Below are 26063 nucleotides of genomic sequence, written 5' to 3'. Positions count from 1 at the left end.
ACATTAAATGCTACTAAATTTCCAAAAAGCCTAATTCAAGGCATCTTTGGCAAACTGGTACTTGATACTGGTGGTGGGTGTGCTCGGCCCTTTGAAATCTCTGCCAGTGGTGGGTGTACTTGGCCCCTGGATTTCAGTTTTCACATATCTTTCATTATACACATTCCTCTACAAGGCTGAAGTGTTAATTTTCTTCACTAAATGAATTTAGTAATTTTTGTTTTCAAAAGCCATGCCAAGGCACACAAAGCAAATTCTATCTGCAAACAAATCATGGACTGAAACCTAATCACTTTCTTCAACTGTTTGCTAATATATTTTCCTCTGCACCAGGAAAACATCTTAAATCGACTGCATTTTCATTTTGCCATGAATGAGAAAGATGAAGTGTGTAGTGCTGCCCACTGCGTTTCACACAGAAAATTTGCGATGGAAATCATGGAACAGGTAGTGTAATGTGGTGTATATACGCTATACACCAACAATATTGTATATATATGTAATACCATATCTGCCTCAAAATATGATGGATTTTGGCGCTTCAACTATTGTAATTATCTGCACAAGGAAAATTTGTGTGTCTCATAATACTCTTGTTTGAGTTACAATTTACAAACAACACTGACAGATTATATGGTGCATGTAACCTTGTTTTCGTGTTTGCCAATTGTTTTTAAACGTTTTTATGCAAATTTGTATTAATTACTGCCTAAATGTTATCCGCATGCACATTGACACTTTCGCCAACGCATGTTGTCATCGCTTGGTACATCGGATTTGATCGTTGTGAAAATTGCAACTGGTTAGTTAACAGGAGATTTATGTGTCGTTTTGTTTTCTTAATTCTTATCATCTTTTTCTTACCATTTTTATTACTATTTGCTTTTAAGTATGTAGCGTGGACGGTTATTTTACGTTTTAACATTACGATTTTGGATTATTTGTCGACCTTGTTATTCGAGAGGTCCGCCCTCAGAGGCGTTCTGTTTCGATTCGTGTCAGCTAGTAAACCAGAGTAACATTGCTAGCGAAGATCCCACACAGGCCGGTCTTGAAACATGCAGTAGTATATATATATATATATAATATATATATATATATATATAATATATATATTATAAATAATATTATATATATAATATATATATATATAATTCCTGTTCAGAGTATCTGTTCCTGTGGTGCAACGTCAGAACCATTGCCATTCTCCCAGCTTGTTCATTACGTGTCGGTCTCCGCTTTATGGTGAGTTAAGCACGTTTCTTAAAAAATTCTTTTCAAGCTTGCTGCAGACTATAAGTAAACAGTCCAAGTGTCCAATACACACCTGCACATTGGCCGCTGCTACTGAAGCAAAATAGTGCAATTCCATGGATCCTATGCGCTATAGATGAAACTTTTTATTTATAAGCGATAAATTTTCGCAAAAAGCATACTAAAATTAGTGTAATCGATTGCCAAGTTTGGCCGCCGGCGAAATGTTATAAAGTTTATACACGAAATATACTGTAGCCATGTATGCGAAGTTGGCAAATTTTGTATATATACTTTTGAATATTACACCGGGAAATGTGCAACTAAAAGTAGGGAGAGATTTGTTGATATTTGCCCAAATATTAATGATAAACGAAACATTACTTCAAAATTGTATCAAAACATTGCCATTGAAAAGCTCTTCATCCGGTGGATAGCGCTATCCGGCTTTCGTATAACCGGCCTCTGGGTCTAAATCTCTTTTAATAATATTTTGTTTAGTCACGAGGCGGAAGTCTTAAGCAGCAAACTTAAAGGATTGAATGAGGATATGTTTGGTTACCTGTTGAAGAAGGCTGTTAATCAAGGAGATGTGAGAACGTGCCCCGTAAGTACATAGCAATGTCCTTTGTTTTTCTTGAAAGAAATATTCGAACCAAGACAAGGTACACTGAATTTCATGCAATTAGTTGAAATAGATGTAAGTATAAAGCTCTGTTCACACAACTCATTTTTGTCGGGCCCAATTCACATCCATCAAAATATCATGCGTGGATGAAGGTCTAGCTAAATATATTAGTTTATTAGTTAACTGGACTATACCAATGCCAAGACTATTTTGGGCCTTGTAATTTCCCGCTTTTACTGATAAAAAGTGTACAAAACAATGCAATTCGCCCGCAAACAAAACACTTTTTGACCTCGATCCGTCAGTCCAGATAAACTAATATGTAAAATATATATACAGGTCAGTTCCCGTAGCGTGAACGTGAAAATTAATAAGAAGAGAACACGTTTTCTCATTAGACTGTTTCTTCCTTTTCAGGGTAATTGTGGAAAAAAATCAAAGTGCAACAGTCGCTTTTGAATTGCCCAGATGTCGGTATGTTATTTCATGTTGATGTTCGTTTCCCACAGTGTAATTTGAATTAGACCTTGCCCTTGATGAAACTTAGTGAATATCATTCTTCTCTCCATATCATATTGAAAAGAAAAAAAATCCGCTACAAACACAAATAACTTATTTTTGCAGTGTGCATTGGCCTGATCTGGGATTCTGAAACGCCCGACGTTGAACAGATAACACAGCTGTTGGATTGCATTGATCCTGTCATTCGTTTGCCTGAGGTAAATGTCCAGGAGCCGTATGTATCAAGCCCGTTTAGCATACAAACATAATGTTTTTGACCTCAATACAAGGATACTGTTTACAACTACATATTCAACTACATATTCAGTGCATAATATTCACGTTGACTTATTCAAGAGAGATGCAAGAGTGTTATTTAACGTTGACTTGATACAACCGGACCCAGCTTGCTAAAACTTTGTTAGCAGTAACTTTTAGCACGAAATTAGTCGTCTTCTCGTATTGTTTGCTTACGCCATCATGCAAAACTTGTAGTCTCGAGTCACGCTCTTTACAAAGTTCAATAATTAATAATTATTCGCCAAAGATGAGATGAATATCGCTGAAGAACGAACCAGACGAGGCCTAGATTATTTTCAGTGATATCCAGTATTCACCGAGGCAAATCAATTTTCTAGTGTAATTATTTAAGGTCAAATGCGATTATCTAAGATAACCAATCTCTTTTCACAAAAGTAAACAAACGTCTATAGACAATTCTACGGAAATTTAACCATCAAATTCAACCATCGATGTTTCATGCCTGATAGTGGTAACGTGAAATTAAAAAAAATCTTTAAATCTACACGATTCTTCATCTGTCACTTCGCTGCACCATACAACTGCTTGCCCTTTTGAATAGCAGCCCAAAAGTGATTTGTGAGGTCGAATCCCACTGTAACTCTATCTTAAATCTGATCTGTACTACATCGATGTAGTATCCTCATGCATCTAACCTATAATTTTTTCCTTGCATTTTCTCTAGGTATTTCCCCGTGTAGTTGACGATAGAGCCAGGAAGGTTGAGCTATTGTTGGCTGGCGTGGTCACGTACTACGGCAAACATTACTCGACGTTCTTTAAAAGTGACAAACTCAGGACTTGGATCTATTTTGATGACGCCAGGGTTCGCAAGGTGAGGAAAACGTGATGTGTGCATGGGCCCTGTCCATGGGAAACTAGTTGCTGCCATCCCTGTCTGACTCGTTCTCATCTCAACTAAGATGTTTTGATCTCTTTGGGTACTTCCAGAGTTTTCTCAAAAAGGTTATTTAGCTTAAGGTGGCTCTCGGCATTTCTTGAAAATTGACGAATGCACATTTCAACATGAATATCCAAAATAATTTGTGAAGTACTTTTACCAACTGCAACTATAGCAACAATGACGATTTTTACTTCAAAAATATAGGCGCCAAATACACTTTACTATATACATACTTTACTATATGCATACAAAAATCTTTTTAAAATTTCTCCAATGCCAATGTGCGTTCTTTTGAATTTTTCAACACGTTGTTTTAACCCTTCGGAAACGAGCTTTAATCGCTTGCAGACCTTTTGTTATGATTTTTAATACGCTAAGCCTTTAATCGTTCTATGGTTTTAAGATAAAAATTATTCTTGAACTTAGTGTGGTTCAGAATGGGAGACGATTCGCAAGAAATGCTGTCAAAATCACTACCAGCCATTGCTCTTGCTCTATGTTAACCCCCACGGTGTGCCCGTCAACACGAAACATGCTCTTTCCGAAGTAAAACTTGTCGATACGAAGACGTTACTCGCCAGCCAAGAGAACAGCAGATCGCGGAGTTTCACGAACGAAAAAACGAACGACCTTAGCGGGGGCTCGTTGTCCGTTGTGGACGAAACCAAGTCAAATGGCGACGCTGTCGACGGCTTGTTGTCAAGTTCCAGCAGTCATTCGCTCGGCTCCGACCGAGGCTCGGGAAATTACGTTGAGCTTTCGCCTCCTGATCGGAAAAAGAGCAGGAGGACTATGAAGAAACTACGGGGCATTGGGTCGGATATTAAGAGGGCCTTATCTCGTAGTAGGAATAATTCTCCGACCCGGGAACAAAATAACTCCGAACCTGGGACTCCTGTATCTAGCGAGAACAATTCACCGATTACCCCAGATATACCTACGCCTAATGTGAAGGGGAGGTTTTCTCGTAGTAGGAGCAATTCTCCTACTCCGGAACAAAGTGCGAGCGATTTAAAGAGGTCGTTCTCTCGTAGTAGAAACAATTCTCCTACCCCGGAACAAAGTTCGTCTGATGTGAAGACCGCGTTTTCTTATAGCAAGGACAATTCTTCGTTTCCAGAAAGGAATAACAATAATACGAAGTCTTTGCATACGGGGAAAGTTGAAAGAATTAACGAGGAGAGGAAACAAAATTCGTGTGATGATCTCATCAAGCTGGAGTGAGTATTTGTGATGTTCTTTGTTTACATATTTACTTGAGGGGATTTGGGGAATGGCATTAATCAGGTGACGACGATAAATGAACTCTGTGCCACGACTAGAATTATAGCAGGAGATCAGTGTGCTTGTATTTATCTGATGCCAAATATCTTTTTTGAGCATTGCTATTGAAATTATTATTCTGAATTTTGGGACTTTGGAAAAAGAGATGAATATTCACGACGATAACCAGAAATCCGCGTTCAGTTTCTTTAAAATCTATGTGGGTCCTCAACAGACATGAAATGATATTTTTTCTTTAGTAATATACGTTTTTGCGTGCATTCCAGACAATTTGATATTTTCACCAAGAACACTCAGTAAAATATTCTTAAAATATTCACACACACTTGAAATATGGCATTTTAACTGTAGTGTATCGTATACCATTCAGTGTTTTACTCTGTTCGACAAATCTGCTACTTTCATACATAATCTAATTCATCAAGTTATATTAATTTTGTAAAATGTTATCTTCAGGGATGACCCCAAGGCTAAGATCATGCGTGCTTACAACACAACTTCAATTCGTGGTCGTGAGGTCGACGAGGTTGATAGCGGCGTGGGATCTAGTAGCAGCCAGGCCAGCTCACCAGCCACAAGCTCTGTGAGTTCTGTTGATACAACCACAGATGATCTCATAGATTTTTCAACAAGAACTTTTCCACGACCTTCAAAAGGTACATATATATCATGTAGAGATATTCGTAATAGGGAAGTGCCGGCATTAGAGAGAGATGTTCGTAATAAGGTAGTGTCCGCATTAGAGAGAGATGTTCGTAATAGGCAAGTGTCCGCATTAGAGAGAGATGTTCGTAATAGGGAAGTGTCCGCATTAGAGAGAGATGTTCGTAATAGGGAAGTGTCAGCATTAGATAGAGATGTTCGTAATAGGGAAGTGTCCGCATTAGAGAGAGATGTTCGTAATAGGGAAGTGTCCGCATTAGAGAGAGATGTTCGTAATAGGGAAGTGTCCGCATTAGAGAGAGATGTTCGTAATAGGCAAGTGTCCGCATTAGAGAGAGATGTTCGTAATAGGGAAGTGTCCGCATTAGAGAGAGATGTTCGTAATAGGAAGTGTCAGCATTAGATAGAGATGTTCGTAATAGGGAAGTGTCCGCATTAGAGAGAGATGTTCGTAATAGGGAAGTGTCCGCATTAGAGAGAGATGTTCGTAATAGGGAAGTGTCCGCATTAGAGAGAGATGTTCGTAATAGGGAAGTGTCCGCATTAGAGAGAGATGTTCGTAATAGGGAAGTGTCAGCATTAGAGAGAGATGTTCGTAATAGGGAAGTGTCAGCATTAGATAGAGATGTTAGTAATAGGGAAGTGTCAGCATTAGAGAGAGATGTTCGTAATCGGGAAGTGTCAGCATTAGAGAGAGATGTTCGTAATAGGGAAGTGTCAGCATTAGATAGAGATGTTAGTAATAGGGAAGTGTCAGCATTAGAGAGAGAGATGTTAGTAATAGGGAAGTGTCAGCATTAGATAGAGATGTTAGTAATAGGGAAGTGTCAGCATTAGAGAGAGATGTTCGTAATCGGGAAGTGTCAGCATTAGATAGAGATGTTAGTAATAGGGAAAAGTCCGCATTAGAGAGAGATGTTCGTAATAGGGAAGTGTCAGCATTAGAGAGAGATGTTCGTAATAGGGAAGTGTCAGCATTAGAGAGAGATGTTCGTAATAGGGAAGTGTCCGCATTAGAAAGAGATGTTAGTAATAGGGAGGTGTCAGCATAAGAGAGAGTTTTCGCAATAGAGAAGTGTCAGTATTAGAGAGAGATGTTAGTAATAGGGAGGTGTCAGGATAAGAGAGAGGTGTTCGTAATAGGCAAGTGTCAGCATTTGAAAGAGATGTTAGTAATAGGGAGGTGTCAGCATAAGAGAGAGTTCGCAATTGGGAAGTGTCAGCATTAGAGAGAGATGTTCATATTAAGGAAGTGTCAGAATTAGAGAGAGATGTTCATATTAAGGAAGTGTCAGAATTAGAGAGATGTCCGAATGAAGGAATTGTTAGCATTAGAGGATGTCCATAGTAGGTAAGTGTCAGCATTTAAAAGATGTCCGTGATACAGACTTTTCTATTACGGACACCTCTTGAATGCTGACCCTTCTCTAATACGTCATCAATAGGAAATTGTCAGTATTAAAAAGATGTCCGTATTAGTAAAATGTCGGCAGTCATAAGACATTTTTCACCCCACAAGAATTTTTATCAGCTAAAGATAGGGAAAGGCTGTTTCGTTTTATTTTCGAACAAAACCGCTAATCCTTGACTAATTCTCGATTTTTTTAGCAAATGACGTTCAACAAAAATTAGGCGTCATAGTCGAAGAAGCCGAAAACTTATTGCGAAGGTCATACGCGTTAGAAAAGGACGATTTGGCATTGTCGCTTTCTTTAGCAACAAACGCATCAAGTAAGTTTTATCTGGGATTTGTAATTTAAAAAACTCTTTATATTCCTGCAGGTGTCAAAACCCAGGGTAGAACAGAAAAATTCTTTGTAGGTATTTGCACACATTTTCCTAGCATATATATCTTTTTAGTTCTTTTTAGCTAGTTTTGGGGTCTGAAATTTTCGACTATTGTGAGAAAAGCGACATCATTACCATTTATTTTCGACTTTTTCTTGTGTCTTTAAGCCCCACTCTCACTCATGATATAGGTTACTAAGAAATTGTGGTCCCAGTCATAAAGGTTTTAAGCGATAGCTAGAAGCTTATTTCGTGGGCGAAAGCCCAACGTAATTTCCCGAGAAGCTTATTCAAGTATTCGCCTAATTCCCGACTGATTTCTTTTGTACGCTATTGTTCCTACAGTATATGAACATGAATATATGAATATACACCCCCCCCCCCCAATTCAGCGGTCCAGTTACGGCCCCGTCCAAATTAATGTTGCTAAATTAATCATTGCTTTGTTTCAGCTCGATTTCGCATCGCCATTGAGAATTGCCCAGTAACCAAAAGCCCTGAGTACATGGCAAACTTAAGGAGAAGATACACGACATGTGTTGATAGATCTCGCGAGCTACACCGTCTTATCAACGAGAAAAATGATTATGAGAGGAGAATGTTCTCACAGCGCGAAAAACAAAAGTTAATCGACAATCAGAGAGGAAGAGATCAACAGGTTCTGAGGGAAATGAAGCAAACTCCTGCAACTCACGTAAGATGTTAAATAATTATGTGTAACTATTTTCAACAATGGCTTTTCGTTCCTCTAAAACAGTGAAATAATAACATAAGGTAGGGTTACCGTTATTCATTAGAGTTCACGGACCCAAAATGATTGGTTGTTCTCATTCATCAACCTCGTTCCCAGGGCCTTCTGTGTTATGATACGGCGCGTTATAAACACAGACGATCCTGGGAATGAGGGAAGTTTTGATCGAGAAATAGGCAGACCAATGTCTTTTTGGAAATCAGGCTGTCGAATGTTTGTATTGGAAAGACCAAAGTCCGATATTTCTCGATAAAGACCAAGCAAGCGAGGTTAATAAGAATTTTTTATAAATGCGTGCATTTGCGCTTGAAACAACATCATATGATATAAATTCGTACCAGCGTGGTATACACATTTGGTAAAAACAAGAGAATATATTGCATGATTTTTACCAACACTATTTGCAGGCATTGTATCAATTACCACATAAATTAAATTTGCCCTTCAGCATTTGTTTTTGCTATTTTCTTTGGAATTTCTTTGTGTTTCATTGCGGAAAAGCAAGGGATCGTGGAAAATTCTGCTGGTCCATTTCCCTGGAAACTACGCTTGCTATATCAAAAAATACCTGTATTCCTTGACGCATTACTTCTGCTCATTATGTAAATACATTTGTGGATAAGCGATTCCCTGCTTCTCATCATGTGGTTGCTTAAGGGCTGTTTTCCACCGTCGCGTTTTTTCTACGAACGCACACGCAAGTAATTCAAATTATACTTTTGAAATCAAAGATGAATAGATGCGTAGGATTGGATTCCTTGGATGATTTGGCGTGTTTTTTCTACCATAAAATTAATTATACAACAACTCAGAAGGTGTTAAGCTTTTTCGTGCGTGTGCGCAAGTGCAAGAAACGCGATGGTGGAAAGCAGCCCTAAGAAAATTGAAACGCGTAACAGAATAACATTCAGTGACATTTGCACTGTGTCTAATTCCAAAATTGTTTGTTATATGACAGGGAACCCTACCAAGGTCTTCTGTAAAAGATCGTGTTCAGTTGAACGAAGTTGGTCCGATCTCAAGCCGATCATTAAACGATCTTTTCCTAAATAATCATCGTCCAGACTCCGGCTCCCCGCCAACTGCACGAAGAACAAACTCTCGTATTATCCACTCGGGTGGTGTCGGCAGTACACGCGATGAAGTAAACTGTACGCAGAAAATTAAACCAGATGTGCTATGCTACAGTCCCGCCCATTATGGTAAAATAAACGGTCTAAATAATGATTTGGAACTAATGAGTGTAAAGGAAGAACCTCGTATTCGGAGCGCAACAGTAACGCACGTGTCAACATCGTTTAACCCCGTACGCAGTCCTCCAGTTGACCAATTGTTGCAAACCAGCACGGTGTTACCTAACTCCAGAAGTCTACGAAATACTGACATTCGTCGTTGTTCTATTTACGATAATATGCCTCCTAATCCGGGGAAGGATCCCCGAATGAACACAAATACCCTACAAAGTACAAATTTACCCCCCACGTACGCTAACGCGCGGTCGCGAAGTGAACAAGGGCAGAATCGTAAGTCGTTTAATACGCCAATATATGTCGAACCGCCGCCTTACAATTCTAAAATTGCTTCTAAAAACCCACCAGGTAGCTTACTTCAGCGTTTCAACGTTCCAGTCACATTAGGCCACTCGAGAGGTCTCGGGGTTCCCGAAGATGTACGACGGATTAACGAGGACGTACGAAACTCGCGAAGATTGTGCAATCGTTGTGGTAAAATTTTCGTGGAGAAAAACACGATGTTCTGCCCGTCGTGTCAGGATCTACAGCACATGTTACGTAATCTTGACAATACTGCTATGCAGTACTAATTGTATATTTCCGAGTGTAGTGATACTTGGTAGGGGAGGGGTGGGGTTAATTGTATATTTCTATACACGCGTATATGTTTGTGTAAGAAAAAAATGAGGTCTCTACACATGTACAGTACATATTGTAATTAAGGTCATAGCTTTTTTGTAAAAAGTTATCGTTGATATTTATACTGTAAAGAAATTTTTCTTCAAAAGATTATTTGCATACTGTTCGACGATTGTGGTACTTTAACACGGGGGCGCGATGCTTAGATCCCATAATTAGAATTTAAATCTTCGGCAGACGATTAAATTCGAATTTTAAAGGCGAGTCAAATGCTTGAACGGGGAATGGCTAAAAAGGAAGCCTTTAATTTTACCAGTGTATCATCCATGCACTCTGAGAAAATGCGTATTTTAATACAAAATATTTTTTCAGGCAGTACCAACTACCAAAGCATCTAAATTGAGAAACGAGAACCTTCGCAGACACGTGTTTTGGCAGATATTATGCAATTTTATATTACAGACCGAAATGCCGTGTAATTTTATCTATAGGTTGTAGGCTTATTAAGTGTAGAACCAAATCAACTGATCATATTCCTAATCGCGTTTGAACGTGTTGATTTTAATTCTGTCATTTCACAAATCAAAACCTTGTTGTATATATATGTGTGTCTTATGACAAGGGTGCGTAGAAATTGCATTTGGCCTTTGACTTCCTTGTTTGTGCGGTAGAGATCTAAAATTTAAATTATTCAAGTTCTTCTTCCTTAACCTATTCATGCATGTTTCTGCTATCCAAATATTTCTCAGCTGGGCTTGCCTTTAGACACAATACAGTAAGCAGTAAAATAGTCCAGTTTACCCTGTTCAAGCAGTTTCAGTTACGGCTGTTTATCGCGTTTTAACGCTATATTCTTTTACGAGATTTGTTGGCTCTGAAAAGAGCCGTTTGGTTTATTAATAAATATCTTTGTCTTCGAGATGTAGTCGTTTAACCGCCAAAACCGTAGAGGGTTCGTCCTTGACGTTTGAGCGCGTACACAACATCCATGGCGGTGACAGTCTTTCTTTTGGCATGCTCGGTGTATGTGACAGCATCACGGATCACATTCTCAAGGAAAACTTTGAGGACACCGCGAGTTTCTTCGTAGATCAAACCAGAGATACGTTTGACTCCACCACGACGAGCGAGACGACGAATGGCGGGCTTCGTGATTCCCTGGATGTTGTCTCGCAAGATTTTGCGATGACGTTTAGCGCCTCCTTTTCCAAGACCTTTGCCTCCTTTACCGCGTCCAGACATCTTTCAATATTCACTTCGCTTGTTTTCTTCCTGCTGTTTGACTTGTTTTGGATCACCTGATCACCCCGGAGAAACTTGGTCACGTTTATATAATATAGAGTTCGTGTCGGACGTCGACGAAGAGCTTTCTAATTAGCATTTCTGATCGTTGATTGGTGCACAATTATGTTCGCTGATTGGCTGGGATTTCGTCCTTATATTTTTACATGCAAATTTTGATCTCTTGCATTCTGAAGCTCGTTTTGTGCTTTACATTTCGAAGTTATACAAGGAAAGGGTGCGAATCTGTCATATTTAAGAATTTAATATTTTTATGACAGTGGGAATAGGCTTTACAGAATCGGTAAACAAACACAATGTCAAGGGCATCATTCTTATCTTCATTTCAAGCTGGATATTTCGGTCTTCGTCTTCTGACCAAATACCCCACAGGTGACTTTAAAACGCTTTATGTGAATTATGAACATCAACAAAATCACGTTCCTTGTTAGTTAAATTCACGCCATCAATTTTATGTTTTCAGCATTTCATGAAAATATGCCATATGGTAACCCACGCAGCTAATAATCGTGGTAAGTGTGCCAATGAAAGCTAGTAGTGTCCTATGGCTATACGGCTATGTACGTCATGTTCTTGAATTAAGCTATGTTGTTTACCGTGAATGATCGATTAAACTGTCAAATAAGTCTTCAACTCGGAATTTATAATAAGCTTGTAATTGGATTGGACGTACGATATTCTTCACACGTGAAAAATTTTCGTATGTCATTTTGGCGGCAATTTCAGTGTTTACATTTTTTTTCAAGAAGGCGTCGAAAGTAGGGATGAGATTCACTGAAACATAACTCAAATACAAGACATTTTCACGTCCATCACAATCTTTCTGAAAGAATATCTAACTTCATTCTTCCATTCAACAAAATTACAAATAAACTGAACGGTAATAAATATGTTTTGATGCGTAAGATTTCGTTTTTTAGCTCGCTTTTACTTTATATTCATTTAATAAACAAATTACTTCATGGTTGGCCATCGTTTGTACGCTCATAAAAATTGTACGCACTCGCTAACCATGAAGTAATCTGAATTTACAACTTATTAACCAACTGTATGTCTTGAAGAATGCTGTGTTATGACTTTATGAGGTATGACTGAGTCAATATGTAATAAAATATAACAGGTTTGTGGCGTACAAAATGCGTGGTACCTGTTAAAAAAGAAAAACAGATTTGACGAGAAAAAATTAATTAGCTAGAAAACAATTATTTATTTTGTCGCCGTGCCGGTGGCCCGGGTTGTGCGCGTGGGTTTTGAAAATAAATCTTGCATTTTAATTTGTCAAAAATTATTTAATCTTTTGGCCGCGTATCACAAATAACATGAACAGTCTCTTCTTTTCAACACTACACGAGTCACCTTTTTTCCTCGCCACACAATTTCTGGCAAATTCTTTCGTTTTACGATCTCAACGACATCCTGCATAATGAACTTAAGGGTTTCAACGTTTGCATCTCTTCGCGGATAATTCCTGTGTTTGATATTTACAGCAGTGATTGCTTCATTTGACACGACACCTTCTCCCTTGAAGTTGACCGTTGCAAAACCATGTAAGTAATGTTGGCTATACCACCACGAGATGTCCTCGTATTTTGTTATGTAAGGTAACAAGTACGGCAGAGCCTTAACGTGAAAAGCGTTAAAAGCGGCATCAAATAAACCCTGAATTCGAATAACGGCGGGCTTGTCTGGCCTTTTACAAGATGGCACAAAATTTGCGTTGCAAAATCCAGTTATACCAACTGGTGGGGTGTATTCCAGTAAAAATCTTTCAAAAAATCGCCAAGAATTGTCGCTGTTTACTTCGCGATCGTTTTCCCAGCTTGGTTTAAGCAGTATATCGTCGTCCAAATAAATATAATACAGGTATTTAGTCGTTCTTTTCATAGCAATATCGTAAAGAAGATTTCGTCCAGTACTCCAAGTTGTGTTAGGATCGTGCACGTGTTGAACATGCTCTGGTGAGGCTTCATTGCACGAAGACTTGTAGCCAAGTATCAGGACATCACAATTACAAGACGATGAATTTCCAATGGCATTTGCATTTTTTAAATGTTCTGGCATACACGTTTCTGTTTGAAGCAAGTATAAAAATTTCTTTGAAATCTTGTTTGCATTCGAGAAAACTAATGAACTGCTCTCTGATAAGTACGTTCGATTGCTGCCCCTTAGATATCTTCGATTATTAGAAAGATCAGACCGCCAAAAGGAAATAATGTTCACGAGAGCCATAACAACAAGAGTGAGGAAAATTGCGGATAAAATTGTACTTTGTCTCAAGTAACGAAAATACATTGTTATATCCTATAGCTCTCTGTATGTAACTGAAATAACTCAAAATTTGCATGTCATGCACGATCACCTGTTGCTTCCGTTGGACCTGTTTTTATATGCATTGTTTTCAAGTGTGCTTTTAAAAATTAAATTGCGTGTGAAAGTAAAGATAAACGCTGTTTCAAAGAACTGTAATTATTTGCCTTTATCCTGGTCGCTTCTGTTTTGTGGTAATTTTCGTCTCATACATGATGGGGCACAACTGACATTTAAAATCGTCGAACAAGCGAAGTATAATTACGAGTTTCTAATGCTAATTAACGTTAGAAAGATCAGAGGCCAGTTGTTGAGGCCAGAGGCTAGTTAACTTTTAGCTGTAGTTAAGGGAATAATTGGCCAATCAGAGTAGTGTATTTCTGAGTTAACCATGATTTAACTATGCAACGTGTAGTTAAATAGTGTTATGCCTGGCTCAAGATTACAAAAGCTGGGAAAATAAGTTATACTCACCAGAATATACCACCCGTTTAGCTTAAACGGTGGATAAGTCAAAATTAAATAACACTCTTACATTTCTCTGGAATGAGTTAACTTGATTATTATGCACTGAATATGTACTTGTAGATAGTATCTTTGTATTAAGGTAAAAAACATTTAGTTCTTTATTCTCAGACGAATGCAAATAAACCTGAAAATAATGCTAGTGACAACACTTCGCGAGGTCAAAGAAAGATGTAAAGGAGTATTTTACAGCATAAGGAACAGTTTCAGTCATTCTTCAAAGTAGGTCAGATGCTCGTCACGATGGAATGTCGTTTTTACGCTAAAAATATTTTCGAAAGATTACATCATGTCCTTTGTTATACCGGCGACATTTCGGGCATTAATTCTTGCATATTTATCTTGCATTATGAAACTGACCGCAAAATTGCATATTCTCTTCCACTCCTTGACCTTAAATGCACATGAACAGATTGTTTGTGATTAGTCTATTCGTTATTTAAATGTGTATTTATTTTCAAATTTTATTTTAAAATGCTAGCGGCGACAATTGTTGAAGTCAACATGTTCCTTGCTTGCGTCATGAGCAGTGCATGTCTGACACACAAATATGTTTCGGCTGGAATTTTACCAATCAATCAACAAAGAAAGAATTTGAAAATTTGCCTCGTATATTGAAGTAAATTGCATGCTTAATATCGCTGATTATCCGCTATATTCTTTTACGAGATTTGTTGGCTCTAAAAAGAGCCGTTTGGTTTGTTATGTCTTGAGATGCAGTCGTTTAACCGCCGAAGCCGTAGAGGGTTCGTCCTTGACGTTTGAGCGCGTACACAACATCCATGGCGGTGACAGTCTTTCTTTTGGCATGCTCGGTGTATGTGACAGCATCACGGATCACATTCTCAAGGAAAACTTTGAGGACACCGCGAGTTTCTTCGTAGATCAAACCAGAGATACGTTTGACTCCACCACGACGAGCGAGACGACGAATGGCGGGCTTCGTGATTCCCTGGATGTTGTCTCGCAAGATTTTACGATGACGTTTAGCGCCTCCTTTTCCAAGACCTTTGCCTCCTTTACCGCGTCCAGACATCTTTCAATATTCACTTCGCTTGTTCTTCTTTTCTGCTGTGTGATTCTGTTATGGAATAAATTTCCGAATGACCTTCCAAGAGATTTGGCTACGCTTATATAATATAGAGTGTGTGTCCGACGTCGACGAAGAGCTTTCTAATTAGCATATCTGGTCGTTGATTGGTGCAAAATTATGTTTACTGATTGGTTAGGATTTTAGTCGTTATTTTTTGCATGCAAATTTTAATCTCTTGCTTTCTGAAGCTCGTTTTCAGCACACAACATTTTGAGCATTACATTTCGAAGTTATACGACGACATTTAATAATTTAAAGATAGTATTAATGAGAATAGGCTTTATGATTCGTCAACAAACATAACTGTGACATAATTAGTGTATTTATTTCAGATTATTCGGCTGTTTCGGACCTTCGGTCATCGTCCTGTGTCATTCTTCTGTACATGAGCAAATACGAGCCCCACAAGTTTTATAAGTGAAATACAAAGACTTCCATTTCTCGTTTCCCATCTCATCCCAGCGTCCCGACTCTCCCATATACTAAGTATTTTTATATACCACGCATTCACCCTACCTATATATCTATACCTATCCCCTGAATTCCCTGAATCTCCCTAAAGATTAACTTTCATTTGAAAAGACTAACCGAATACAAACCTCTCTCAGGAAACATACCTATACCATATCTTTTTTCTTTAGCCGCGATGAGAAAAAACCATTCTGTTCCTGATCCCACGACCCACAAGACTAAATAGTGATTATTGGAAGCCTGCATCAATTTATTAAACCTAATATTACCTTCCTTTATTATTAATAAAAATTTGGAATTAAAACTTCTCACGGTTAATACGATATACGAACCATATATGGTTATATTTAACTTGCTTCATCCTTTTCTCCAAGGTTATAGTGGTCTCCAAGATCCCGTAGTCTAGCGGTGAAGACAATTATGGTCTTCGTAGTGGTAATTCGATGATTCGAATCCAAGTGTATCTGTTTTTCATCATGTGCTTCGCGAAAAGGATAAAGTAAATGAAATAACCATAGCAGTTCAGCACACGGTTTAGTAGGTAGTGGAGAAGACGATTGTCTCCCATGAGGTTATTCGATGGTTCAAATCCAAACATCACTGTTTTTCATTATGGACTTCGAAAAAAGGATACAGTAAATGAAATAAGCAAGGCCGTTGAGCACAAGGTGTCGTGGTCTAGTGGAGAATGCAGTGGTTTTCTATGTGCCAAGTCGATGGCTCAAATCCAATCCGAACTTTTTTTCATTATGGACTTTGAGATAAAAATAAAGTGTATGAAATAACCACAGCCGTTCAGCACAAGATCTCGTGGTCTAGTGGCAAAGACAGAGGTGTTCAAATGATAAATCGATGGTTCGAATTCAAGCATAACCGTTTTTCATTATGAACTTCGTGAAAAGGATAAAGTAAATAAATAACCACAGCCGTTCAGCACAAGATCTAGTGGTCTAGTGGAGAAGACAATGTTCTCCCAAGTGGTAAATCGATGGTTCAAATCCCGCCTTAACCGTTTTCCATCATGAACTTCCTGAAAAGGATGAAGTAAATAAAATAACCATAGCCGTTCAGCAGAAGATCTGGAGGTCTAGTGGATAAGACAACGGCCTCCCAAGTCCTAAATCAATGGTTCGAATCCTACCATAACCGTTTTTCATTATGAGCTTCGTGTAAAGGATAAAGTAAATTAAATAACCATAGCCATTCAACACAAGGTCTTGTAGTATTGTGGTTAAGATGTTAGTCTCATGTTGCGACAGTCAAAGGTTCGAATCTCATTTTAGATGAAAATTTTCGTTATTAATAAAACATGGTAAGGTTATGGTGAATAAATTGGTGTAGGCTTCCAAAAATCACTAGTTAGCCTTGTGGTAAAGTCGTAGACTATCAAGTACAAGATCGTGGTATCAAGAACGGTATACGGTACGTTTCTCATGGCGGTGGAAAGCAAAAGAAAAAAATGGTAGGTGTGTTGCTCGGGGGAGGTTTGCACTCGGTTAATATTTGCAAATCAAAGTTAATCTTTAGGGAAATGAGGGGATATGTAGGGTGAATTAGGGGTATATGAGTACAAAAAGACTTAGTAAAAAAGAAAGTAATTGGGCGGCCTCGGCTCCCGGGGCAAGGAAAAGGGTATAGGTGAGAAGGCACCATATAAAATGTTTAAGTCTTTTTGTACTCATTTAAACCTCTTTACCCCTATTTATCCCCCTATTTACTCCTATCTATCCCTGCTTTTACCTATGCTCATATATCCCTCATTACCCCCTAACACGATTAAATGTTTGAAGAAAGCTTGCTTTGAAAGTCAGGAAAGCCGGGGGAAAGAGAACCCCCCTCAGTCTACTCCTCGCCCAAGGCGAGGGCATATTCGCCCTCTCGCACTACTCCTCTCACACTCACAAATTCTCACTTTATTACCTTGTTCTTTTTCGGTTAATCCAGGGCTTGAACCATCGACTGTATACTTGGCAGATCATCGTCTTCACCATTACACCACCAGTTCTTGTGGTGTGAGCCTAGAGTTTTTTATTTTACTTAATCCTTTTTGGAAGGATCTTTGATGAAATAGAAGAAAAAAAACATTCCCATTTGGGACTCGAACCTCCGCCATTAAACTCGGAGAGCACTGTTTTTACCAGTAGACCGCACGATCTTGCGATGAAAGGCTACACTTTTTTATTTTACTGAATACCTTTTGGGTAGGATCTTAAATGAAACTAACAATTTAAAGGAGTTCGTTTTAATGTTCAGGATTTATTTTCTCGTCTAAAACACGCACACAATTGTATCTTATGCGTATAGCTTGTAAGCTAATAGTAGCCATTTGTGTTCTCGCTAAAATATCACATATACAGGTATGAAGTGCCTTAAAGCACTAGTTTTTCCGCAAGTTAGTTGTTATATGCGGCCCAAGTTAACCTAAGGGTTACGGTGCGATTGTTTTGTATTTTTAATGAAGTGAAGTCAAAGTAAAGTACAAGAATTAAGAAAAGCCGAATAATCATCTTACTAGGACTGGAAAGTTGAGGGCCGTAAAAACCTGTCTGAATGTGATAATAATTGTGTTTATTATGCGTAGTCTTGACCGTGCTGACACTTCTGAAACTCGTCTGATTTACTGATCCGTCTAAATGCGAATTTAAGACGAGTTTCTCTTCCAGACGGGATTCCCGTCAAACTTGCTCGTCTTTTTATTTAAACGGGAAAGTTGGACGGGAAAATTGGGACGAGAAAGCCGTCTGTGAGGTTCACATCAGACGAGTCTCCCGTCTTCGTTGAGTTTCTCGTTATTGATGAGTTTCCCGTGTAAATGAATTCGGCTAAATGTATATAACTCGTATAGTCATGAGGTAACAAGCATTACATCTGAAATTGCAAATTAGCAAATATCCAGTTAAACAGACATTGAATATTTATTTTAGGACTGTTTCTCGCCGGTTCGTCTAGCCGGTTCGTCGAATATATAAAATCCGCTATATAATCTATTATTTAAACCTTTGTACTAAAGAGACCAACGTCTTAACGCCTAAAGAGACCAACTGCTTGACGACCACATCGTTTATCGATAAGCTATTGTTCCCTATTTGACTTAATCGTTTCTTCCAAGAACTTTAAAATGAATAATTATAAATCATTTTAGTAATATTGTAGTGTTGCTGTTTGTTTGTTTGTTACCGCCGTTAACTGCGGAAATTGCGCTTTTGAACTGAACTTCTTTTTTCTTAGCGTATTTTATATTCGACGAACCTGCTAGACCAGCTAGTATTTCGACTCTTTATACAGCAAAGTCTTAAAATAAATACTCAATGTCTGTTTAACTGGATATTTGCTTCATGTATTTGCGATTTCAGATGTAATCTTCGAGAGTACGACTACGAGGTATCGGGAATCCCGTCTGGAAGAGAAGCTCGTCTTAAATTCGTATTTAGACGGATAAATCAGACGAGTTTCTGATATAAGCACGGTCAAGGACGAATAAATTCATCCATAGGCATAGCCAAATTCATATTCAGACGGGTTTTTACTAGCAACTTTTCCGTCTCAGATGAGTTTCTAATATAAATCCGCCCTAATATGAATTCGGCTATTTTTAATTCTTTTAGTTTTTTCTTTTAAGCCTATTTTGAAATGCATTATTAATTCTTGTACTTTACTTTGACTTCACTTCATTAAAAATACAAAACAAGCCCACCGTAACCATTAGCTTCACTTGCGCCGCATATAACAACTAACTGATGGAAATAATAGTGCTTTAACATATACCTGTATGTGATATTTTAGCGAGAACACAAATGCCTACTATTATGTTACAGGCTACGCATAAGATACAATTGTGTGCGTGTTTTAGACGAGAAAATAAATCATGAACATTAAAAAGAACTCCTTTAAATGTTCATTTCATTTGAGATCCTACCCATAAGGTATTCAGTAGTATAAAAAAGTATAGCATTTCACCGCAAGATCGTGCGGTCTACTGGTAAAAACAGTGCTCTCCGAGTTTAAAGGCGGAGGTTCGAGTCTTAGATGGGAATTTTTTTTTCTTCTATTTCATCAAAGATCCTTCTAAAAAGGATTAAGTAAAATAAGAAACTCTAGGCTTACACCACAAGAACTGGTGTTGTGATGGTGAAGACGATGATCTGCCAAGTATACAGTCGATGGTTCAAGCCCTGGATTAACCGAAAAAGAAAAAGGTAATAAAGTGAGAATTTGTGAGTGTGAGAGGAGTAGAGTGAGAGGGCGAATATGCCCTCGCCTTGGGCGAGGAGTAGACTGAGGGGGGTTCTCTTTCCCCCGGCTTTCCTGACTTTCAAAGCAAGCTTTCTTCGAACATTTAATCGTGTGAGGGGGTAATCAGGGATATATGAGGATAGGTAAAAGCAGGGATAGATAGGAGTATAGATAGGAGTAAATAGGGGGATAAATAGGGGTGAAGAGGTTTAAATGAGTACAAAAAGACTTAAACATTTTATATGGTGCCTTCTCACCTATACCCTTTTTCCTTGCCCCGGGAGCCGGGGCCGCCCAATTACTTTTTTTTTATTACTAAGTCTTTTTGTACTCATATACCCCTAATTCACCCTACCTATCCCCTGATTTCCCTAAAGATTAACTTTGATTTGCAAAGATTAACCGAGTACAAACCTCCCCGAGCAACATACCCACCATTTTTCCTTTTTTTCTTTTGTTTTCCACCGCCATGAGAAACGTCCCATACCGTTCTTGATACCACGATCTTGTACTTGATAGTCCACGATTGTACCGCAAGGCTAACTGGTGATTGTTGAAAGCATGCACCAACTTATTCACATAACCTTACCATGTTTGATTAATAACGAAAATTTTCATCTAAAACGAGATTCGAACCTTCGACCGTCGACACATGAGACTAACATTTTGACCACAACACTACGAGATCTTGTGCTGAAGAGCCGTGGTTATTTAATTTACTTTATACTTTTCACGAAGTTCATAATGAAAAACGGTTACAGTTGGATTCGAACCATCGACTTACCACTTAGGAGACAATTGTCTTTGCCACTAGACTGTGAGATGTTGTACTCAACAGTTATGGTTATTTCATATACTTTATCGATCCTTTTAACGAAAGTCATAATCAAAAACGATTATGGTAGGATTGGAACCATCGCTTTACCATTTGGGAGACCATTGTCGTCTCCACTAGACTGGGAGATTTTGTGCTGAACGGCTATTGGTACTTTAATTGACTTTATCCTTTTCGCGAAGGACATAATGAAAAACAGCGAAACTTGGATTCGGACCATCGCCACTAGACCACTGGATTTTGTGCTAAACGGTTATGATTATTTCATTTACTTTATCCTTTCTTCGAAGGATATAATGAAAAATAGGTACACTCGGATTCGAACCATCGTATCGACTAGTAACTTAGGACACCATTGAAGATGTTTTTTACTTAACTTTTTTTCAGTTCATAATGAAAAAGATAAAAAGTGAGTAACGTGACATGCAGTGGATACAACTCCAAAAGATGAGGACCTCGTATATATTATATTGCTTAATCTGATGATTGTGGGATAATTATTATTCGTTTACTGCGACTGCGCAGCGTTTTTATACTGACTATGGCTCTTTGTCGTTTTCCGCTAGCGTTTGAGTATGTTTCATAAATATAAATATAAAAGTTATAGGGTAGACTCGGTTTACCACTTGGGAGAACATTACCTTCTCCACTAACCACGAGATCTTGTGATGAACGGCTAGGGTTATTTAATTTACTTTATAGTCCTTTTCGCAAAGGACATAATTAAAAACAGATACACTTGGATTTGAACAATCGACATACTACTTGTAAGACATTGTTGTTAAGACAAGCCTAATTTCACAGATTCTAGCTCAAATTAATTCAAAACCAGTATCGCAAAGACTGATATATTTTAATAAGGAAATATGAAAAATGACAGTGTAAATGAAACGTTTGGTTATAGTACGTCCGGACATTACCTTCAATTTTCGTACAATATTGTACAATATTGAGGGACAGTTACGTTCAATTGAGAGCATTTTAACTTGTTTTGAGCAGTTCTTTTTGACCGGCAGTGTATTTAGGAGCCTGTTAACCCGGGCTTTTACTGAAAGCTTTGTAGTATTAAATGATTACGTGGTGTACCTACAAGCTAATTTACTTATTGATGTTACCATACAAGCATACAAGATTAACAAGAATATTGCATTTAATAACTGTTTATAGATTGTTATGCTGAGCATAGCGACACTGTTGACTTTCTCTTTTACTCAAAGTAAACCTGCAGGATTACCCTGCGATATGAAAGCAGACTACAATTAGCCGAGGAAAATCTTGAAACTATTAGAGAAAAGTTCTTAAACACGTTGGATAAGCAGAAAAAAACACACGCACAGTTTGGAAGTCTATCTGCAATAAAGTCAATACCCTAGACGTCGCTTTGGCCGCTCGTACAGACTGCATGTATTTGACAAAAATTCCAAAATATGAATGCCCCTTCATCTCAATATTCACAGCGAAACTTTGTGAATATGTTACACGGGTTCTTGATGACTACATTCGAGAATAATTCAGCTCATCAAACGTGGCCGGTCAAAAACACTTTTAATTCTTTTTATACGGGAAAATCTCGCCGAAAACCGAATCTCTTTTTATTCTATGTTATTCTCTTACATGTGCTTTTCTACGTCTGCAATACTAGGGTGCACTCGTCTATTTCCATACTTAGTGTTACTCACATTTACATTACTCATCTTACAAATACGTGCATGTAAACATTCGAACTCATATTCACAGTCTCTTTTTTATTCGAACTCGTATTCAGGTGAGAATAGCTGACTTTTTACGCAGATTTCATTTTCGGTATTTTCGAGATTGTGATTTCCTTACGTTTCACTAATCCTGGTATAAACAAATTTCTCAAGTTCCGGTGCAGCACATGTATATAATACATACAACGGAGTACCCGCCTGTTAGCGGGCTAGCTGTGGGTGCAGCAGGGTTAATTAACAGTCGATACATTATGGGGAAAGTTCATGTTCATATATTCATGTTCCAAATAATCAATTTCTTTCGGAATCGAATGTCTTTATATTGTCTGTTAACCGCAATATATGCATGAATATGGGCCCCCGGTCCCAATGCGAATATTTCCTATACGCCACGGCAAACAACAGATGGAAATTAGTACGATATGGACCATGCCGTAATAAAAAGTTTGTCTTATTACTAAGAACTAAAAAAACTATACATTAGGTTTCATAACTAACTTTTCATAGCTTGCTTATAGTTCTTAAAATATATATCTAGGATTGTCTTGATTGGCACATCATATGGAAGTAAATATAAAACAATGGCACCTACCATATGGAAGTAAATTATAATAAAAAACATCAAGACAATGTAACCTAATATCTGACGAAGAAGCGACAGTCAATTCAATCCAACTAAAAACATACCAAAAGTTAACGGAGTCATATGGTAGGCAAACGAAAATAGATGAACGAGTTGCATAGCAATTTCTACTACTACGACACTATACAACATACACTACACCAAGGGCAAGGCAAGGTTAAGTTAAAGGAATTTACTCAGTTCACGCTAAAGGCAACGTTCTCCAAAGGTGACAACGTTCCCTCCTCGGCAACATTTCTTGCTTCTGGGATTGTAGTATTCTGTGCCACAGCATTTGAAGTCAGATATTCTCCTGTGGACTTCACCACAGCAACAAACATGAGTGATTTCATTATAATCCAAAGCACCACAATCCTTTCCTGAAAGGCAACAATTAATATATAATAATGCGATAAAATGCATTGAGGTTGATTTGCTGAAGACTTAATGAAATGAAATAAAATGGAATGAAATAAGTAAAGCAAATAAGTTATATTTTGTTTAGGTTTTCTCTCAAGACTTCTCTGATTTTCACTTTGTCCGTACAATGTCATACAATGTAATAAGCATTTACCTGTAACATTAATTTTCACATGACATAGTATATCAGTAATATATAAACTTGTATTTCGCGTATACTTGTACATCAGAGTGTGTTCACCAACACAGAACCATCCAGAGGTATTTTGCGGGTTATCTGGGCTTGATGTGGTCTGGCAAGTGGGTTCAGGTTTGGACCAATTCACGAACACCCTTGTCTCACCCGTTAGTACTTCTGCTTTTACTTGAGTCCCAGGACATACGCATACTAAAATAAAAGATGTTACGTATCAACAAAGGGAGCGTGAAGTTGGATAATGTTATCCATCAGATAAAAAATCGAAAATATGCATTAAAACATTAATTTCGTATTAACTGTGATCTACAAAATGTATCAAACTAAGAAGTTAACACTCAGTAAATGCCTTGTAATCTTAGTCACAAGCATTGAGAACTTTTTGGTATGTGTAAGTAGCTATAATTACAGTCTTCCCTCCCTCTTGCCCCTCCCAAGACACGTGCTGGGAAACGATACTTTTTCTCATGACACACACACCCTGGAAACTTTTCTAAAACCGGTTTTCCACTAGCGATATTTTTCGCGCGAATCGACATTTTACTTTTGTTCCAGAGCTCTCAAATGCAACCATCTGGAACAAATTGCTCAAATACAAAGGAATAAAGTCGCTTCGCGCGAAAAATATTGCTAGTGGAAAACGGGCTTAAGAGGCTAACTTACGACATTGCCTAAGAGCGAATTAAAAAAGATTGAAAACCTGGTTTATGTTCCCATTGAAACGATTTAGCAAATTTTCTATTACCGCCAAATTAGTTAACTTATTATTTCCGGCTATAAGCAAAGGAGCTGTAGCTAAAAACATGCACCCAACTTCAAACAAAATGTTTGATTACGAGAGATAATAATTATATAGTCATTGACTGGTACTTGGCGTGGTCGCCAGCATTAAAGCTCACACTAATATAGAATCCTTATCTATCACGTGGGCAAATTTTCACGTTATTCCTAAAAAATGCGTAGTTGCTTAATAAAGGCTAGTTTCCACTCAGGAAAAATCTCCTTTGGATCAGAACAGGACAGAAAATTTCCTTTGTATAAACGCCGCCCGAGAACGCACCGACAAAGGAAATTTTCTTGTCCCTTCCGATCCAAAGGAGATTTTTTCCTGAGTGGAAACTAGCCTTTATTAAGCAACTACGCATTTTTTAGGAAATACGTGAAAATTTGCCCACGTGATAGATAAGGATTCTATATTAGTGTGAGCTTTAATGCTGGCGACCACGCCAAGTACCAGTCAATGACTATATAATTATTATCTCTCGTAATCAAACATTTTGTTTGAAGTTGGGTGCATGTTTTAGCTACAGCTCCTTTGCTTAGCCGGAAATAATAAGTTAACTAATTTGGCGGTAAAGAAAATTTGCTAAATCGTTTCAATGGGAACATAAACCAGGTTTTCAATCTTTTTAATTCGCTCTTAGGCAATGTCGTAAGTTAGCCTCTTAAGCCCGTTTTCCACTAGCAATATTTTTCGCGCGAAGCGACTTTATTCCTTTGTATTTGAGCAATTTGTTCCAGATGGTTGCATTTGAGAGCTCTGGAACAAAAGTAAAATGTCGATTCGCGCGAAAAATATCGCTAGTGGAAAACCGGTTTTAAGAAAAGTTTCCAGGGTGTGTGTGTCATGAGAAAAAGTATCGTTTCCCAGCACGTGTCTTGGGAGGGGCAAGAGGGAGGGGAAGACTGTAATTATAGCTACTTACACATACCAAAAAAGTTCTCAATGCTTGTGACTAAGATTACAAGGCATTTACTGAGTGTTAACTTCTTAGTTTGATACATTTTGTAGATCACAGTTAATACGAAATTAATGTTTTAATGCATATTTTCGATTTTTTATCTGATGATAACATTATCCAACTTCACGCTCCCTTTGTTGATACGTAACATCTTTATTTTAGTATGCGTATGTCCTGGGACTCAAGTAAAGCAGAAGTACTAACGGGTGAGACAAGGGTGTTCGTGAATTGGTCCAAACCTGAACCCACTTGCCAGACCACATCAAGCCCAGATAACCCGCAAAATACCTCTGGATGGTTCTGTGTTGGTGAACACACTCTGATGTACAAGTATACGCGAATACAGTTTATATATTACTGATATACTATGTCATGTGAAAATTAATGTTACAGGTAAATGCTTATTACATTGTATGACATTGTACGGACAAAGTGAAAATCAGAGAAGTCTTGAGAGAAAACCTAAACAAAATATAACTTATTTGCTTTACTTATTTCATCCATTTTTATTTCATTCATTAAGTCTTCAGCAAATCAACCTCATGCATTTATCATATCATATATTAATTGTTGCCTTTCAGGAAAGGATTGTGGTGCTTTGAATTATAATGAAATCACTCATGTTTGTTGCTGTGGTGAAGTCACAGGAGAAATCTACTTC

At 38.0% G+C, this 26063-nt stretch overlaps 4 protein-coding genes across 4 annotated transcripts; 1 reads left to right on the top strand and 3 right to left on the bottom strand.

The window, feature by feature from the left end:
• Window positions 1-2304: 2304 nt before the first annotated feature.
• On the top strand, window positions 2305-10110 carry LOC114544247 (inactive ubiquitin carboxyl-terminal hydrolase 54-like; the record flags this gene model as incomplete). The annotated part of the gene is made up of 8 exons (XM_028562928.1): window positions 2305-2356; window positions 2507-2601; window positions 3369-3518; window positions 4014-4807; window positions 5328-5527; window positions 7143-7265; window positions 7775-8016; window positions 9032-10110. Coding segments are annotated over 8 exons (2520 nt in total), but the record flags the coding sequence as incomplete, so codon positions are not given.
• Window positions 10111-10874: 764 nt separating this feature from the next.
• Window positions 10875-11186, bottom strand: LOC114544250 (histone H4). Its single transcript, XM_028562931.1, has one exon. It carries the CDS (start codon window positions 11184-11186, stop codon window positions 10875-10877), a length of 312 nt encoding a protein of 103 aa, XP_028418732.1.
• Window positions 11187-12554: 1368 nt separating this feature from the next.
• Window positions 12555-13538, bottom strand: LOC114544248. Its single transcript, XM_028562929.1, has one exon. The coding sequence runs from the start codon at window positions 13536-13538 to the stop codon at window positions 12555-12557; it is 984 nt and encodes a 327-aa protein (XP_028418730.1).
• A 1206-nt stretch (window positions 13539-14744) lies between these two features.
• On the bottom strand, window positions 14745-15116 carry LOC114544249 (histone H4). Its single transcript, XM_028562930.1, has one exon. The coding sequence runs from the start codon at window positions 15112-15114 to the stop codon at window positions 14803-14805; it is 312 nt and encodes a 103-aa protein (XP_028418731.1). The 5' UTR covers window positions 15115-15116; the 3' UTR covers window positions 14745-14802.
• Between the last annotated feature and the right edge of the window lie 10947 nt (window positions 15117-26063).

Source organism: Dendronephthya gigantea, unplaced genomic scaffold (assembly GCF_004324835.1).
Source record: "Dendronephthya gigantea isolate DGI-Jeju-01 unplaced genomic scaffold, DenGig_1.0 000701F, whole genome shotgun sequence".
NCBI classification, from domain to species: Eukaryota; Metazoa; Cnidaria; class Anthozoa; order Malacalcyonacea; family Nephtheidae; genus Dendronephthya; species Dendronephthya gigantea.
This window is presented reverse-complemented; position numbering and strand designations above follow the sequence as displayed.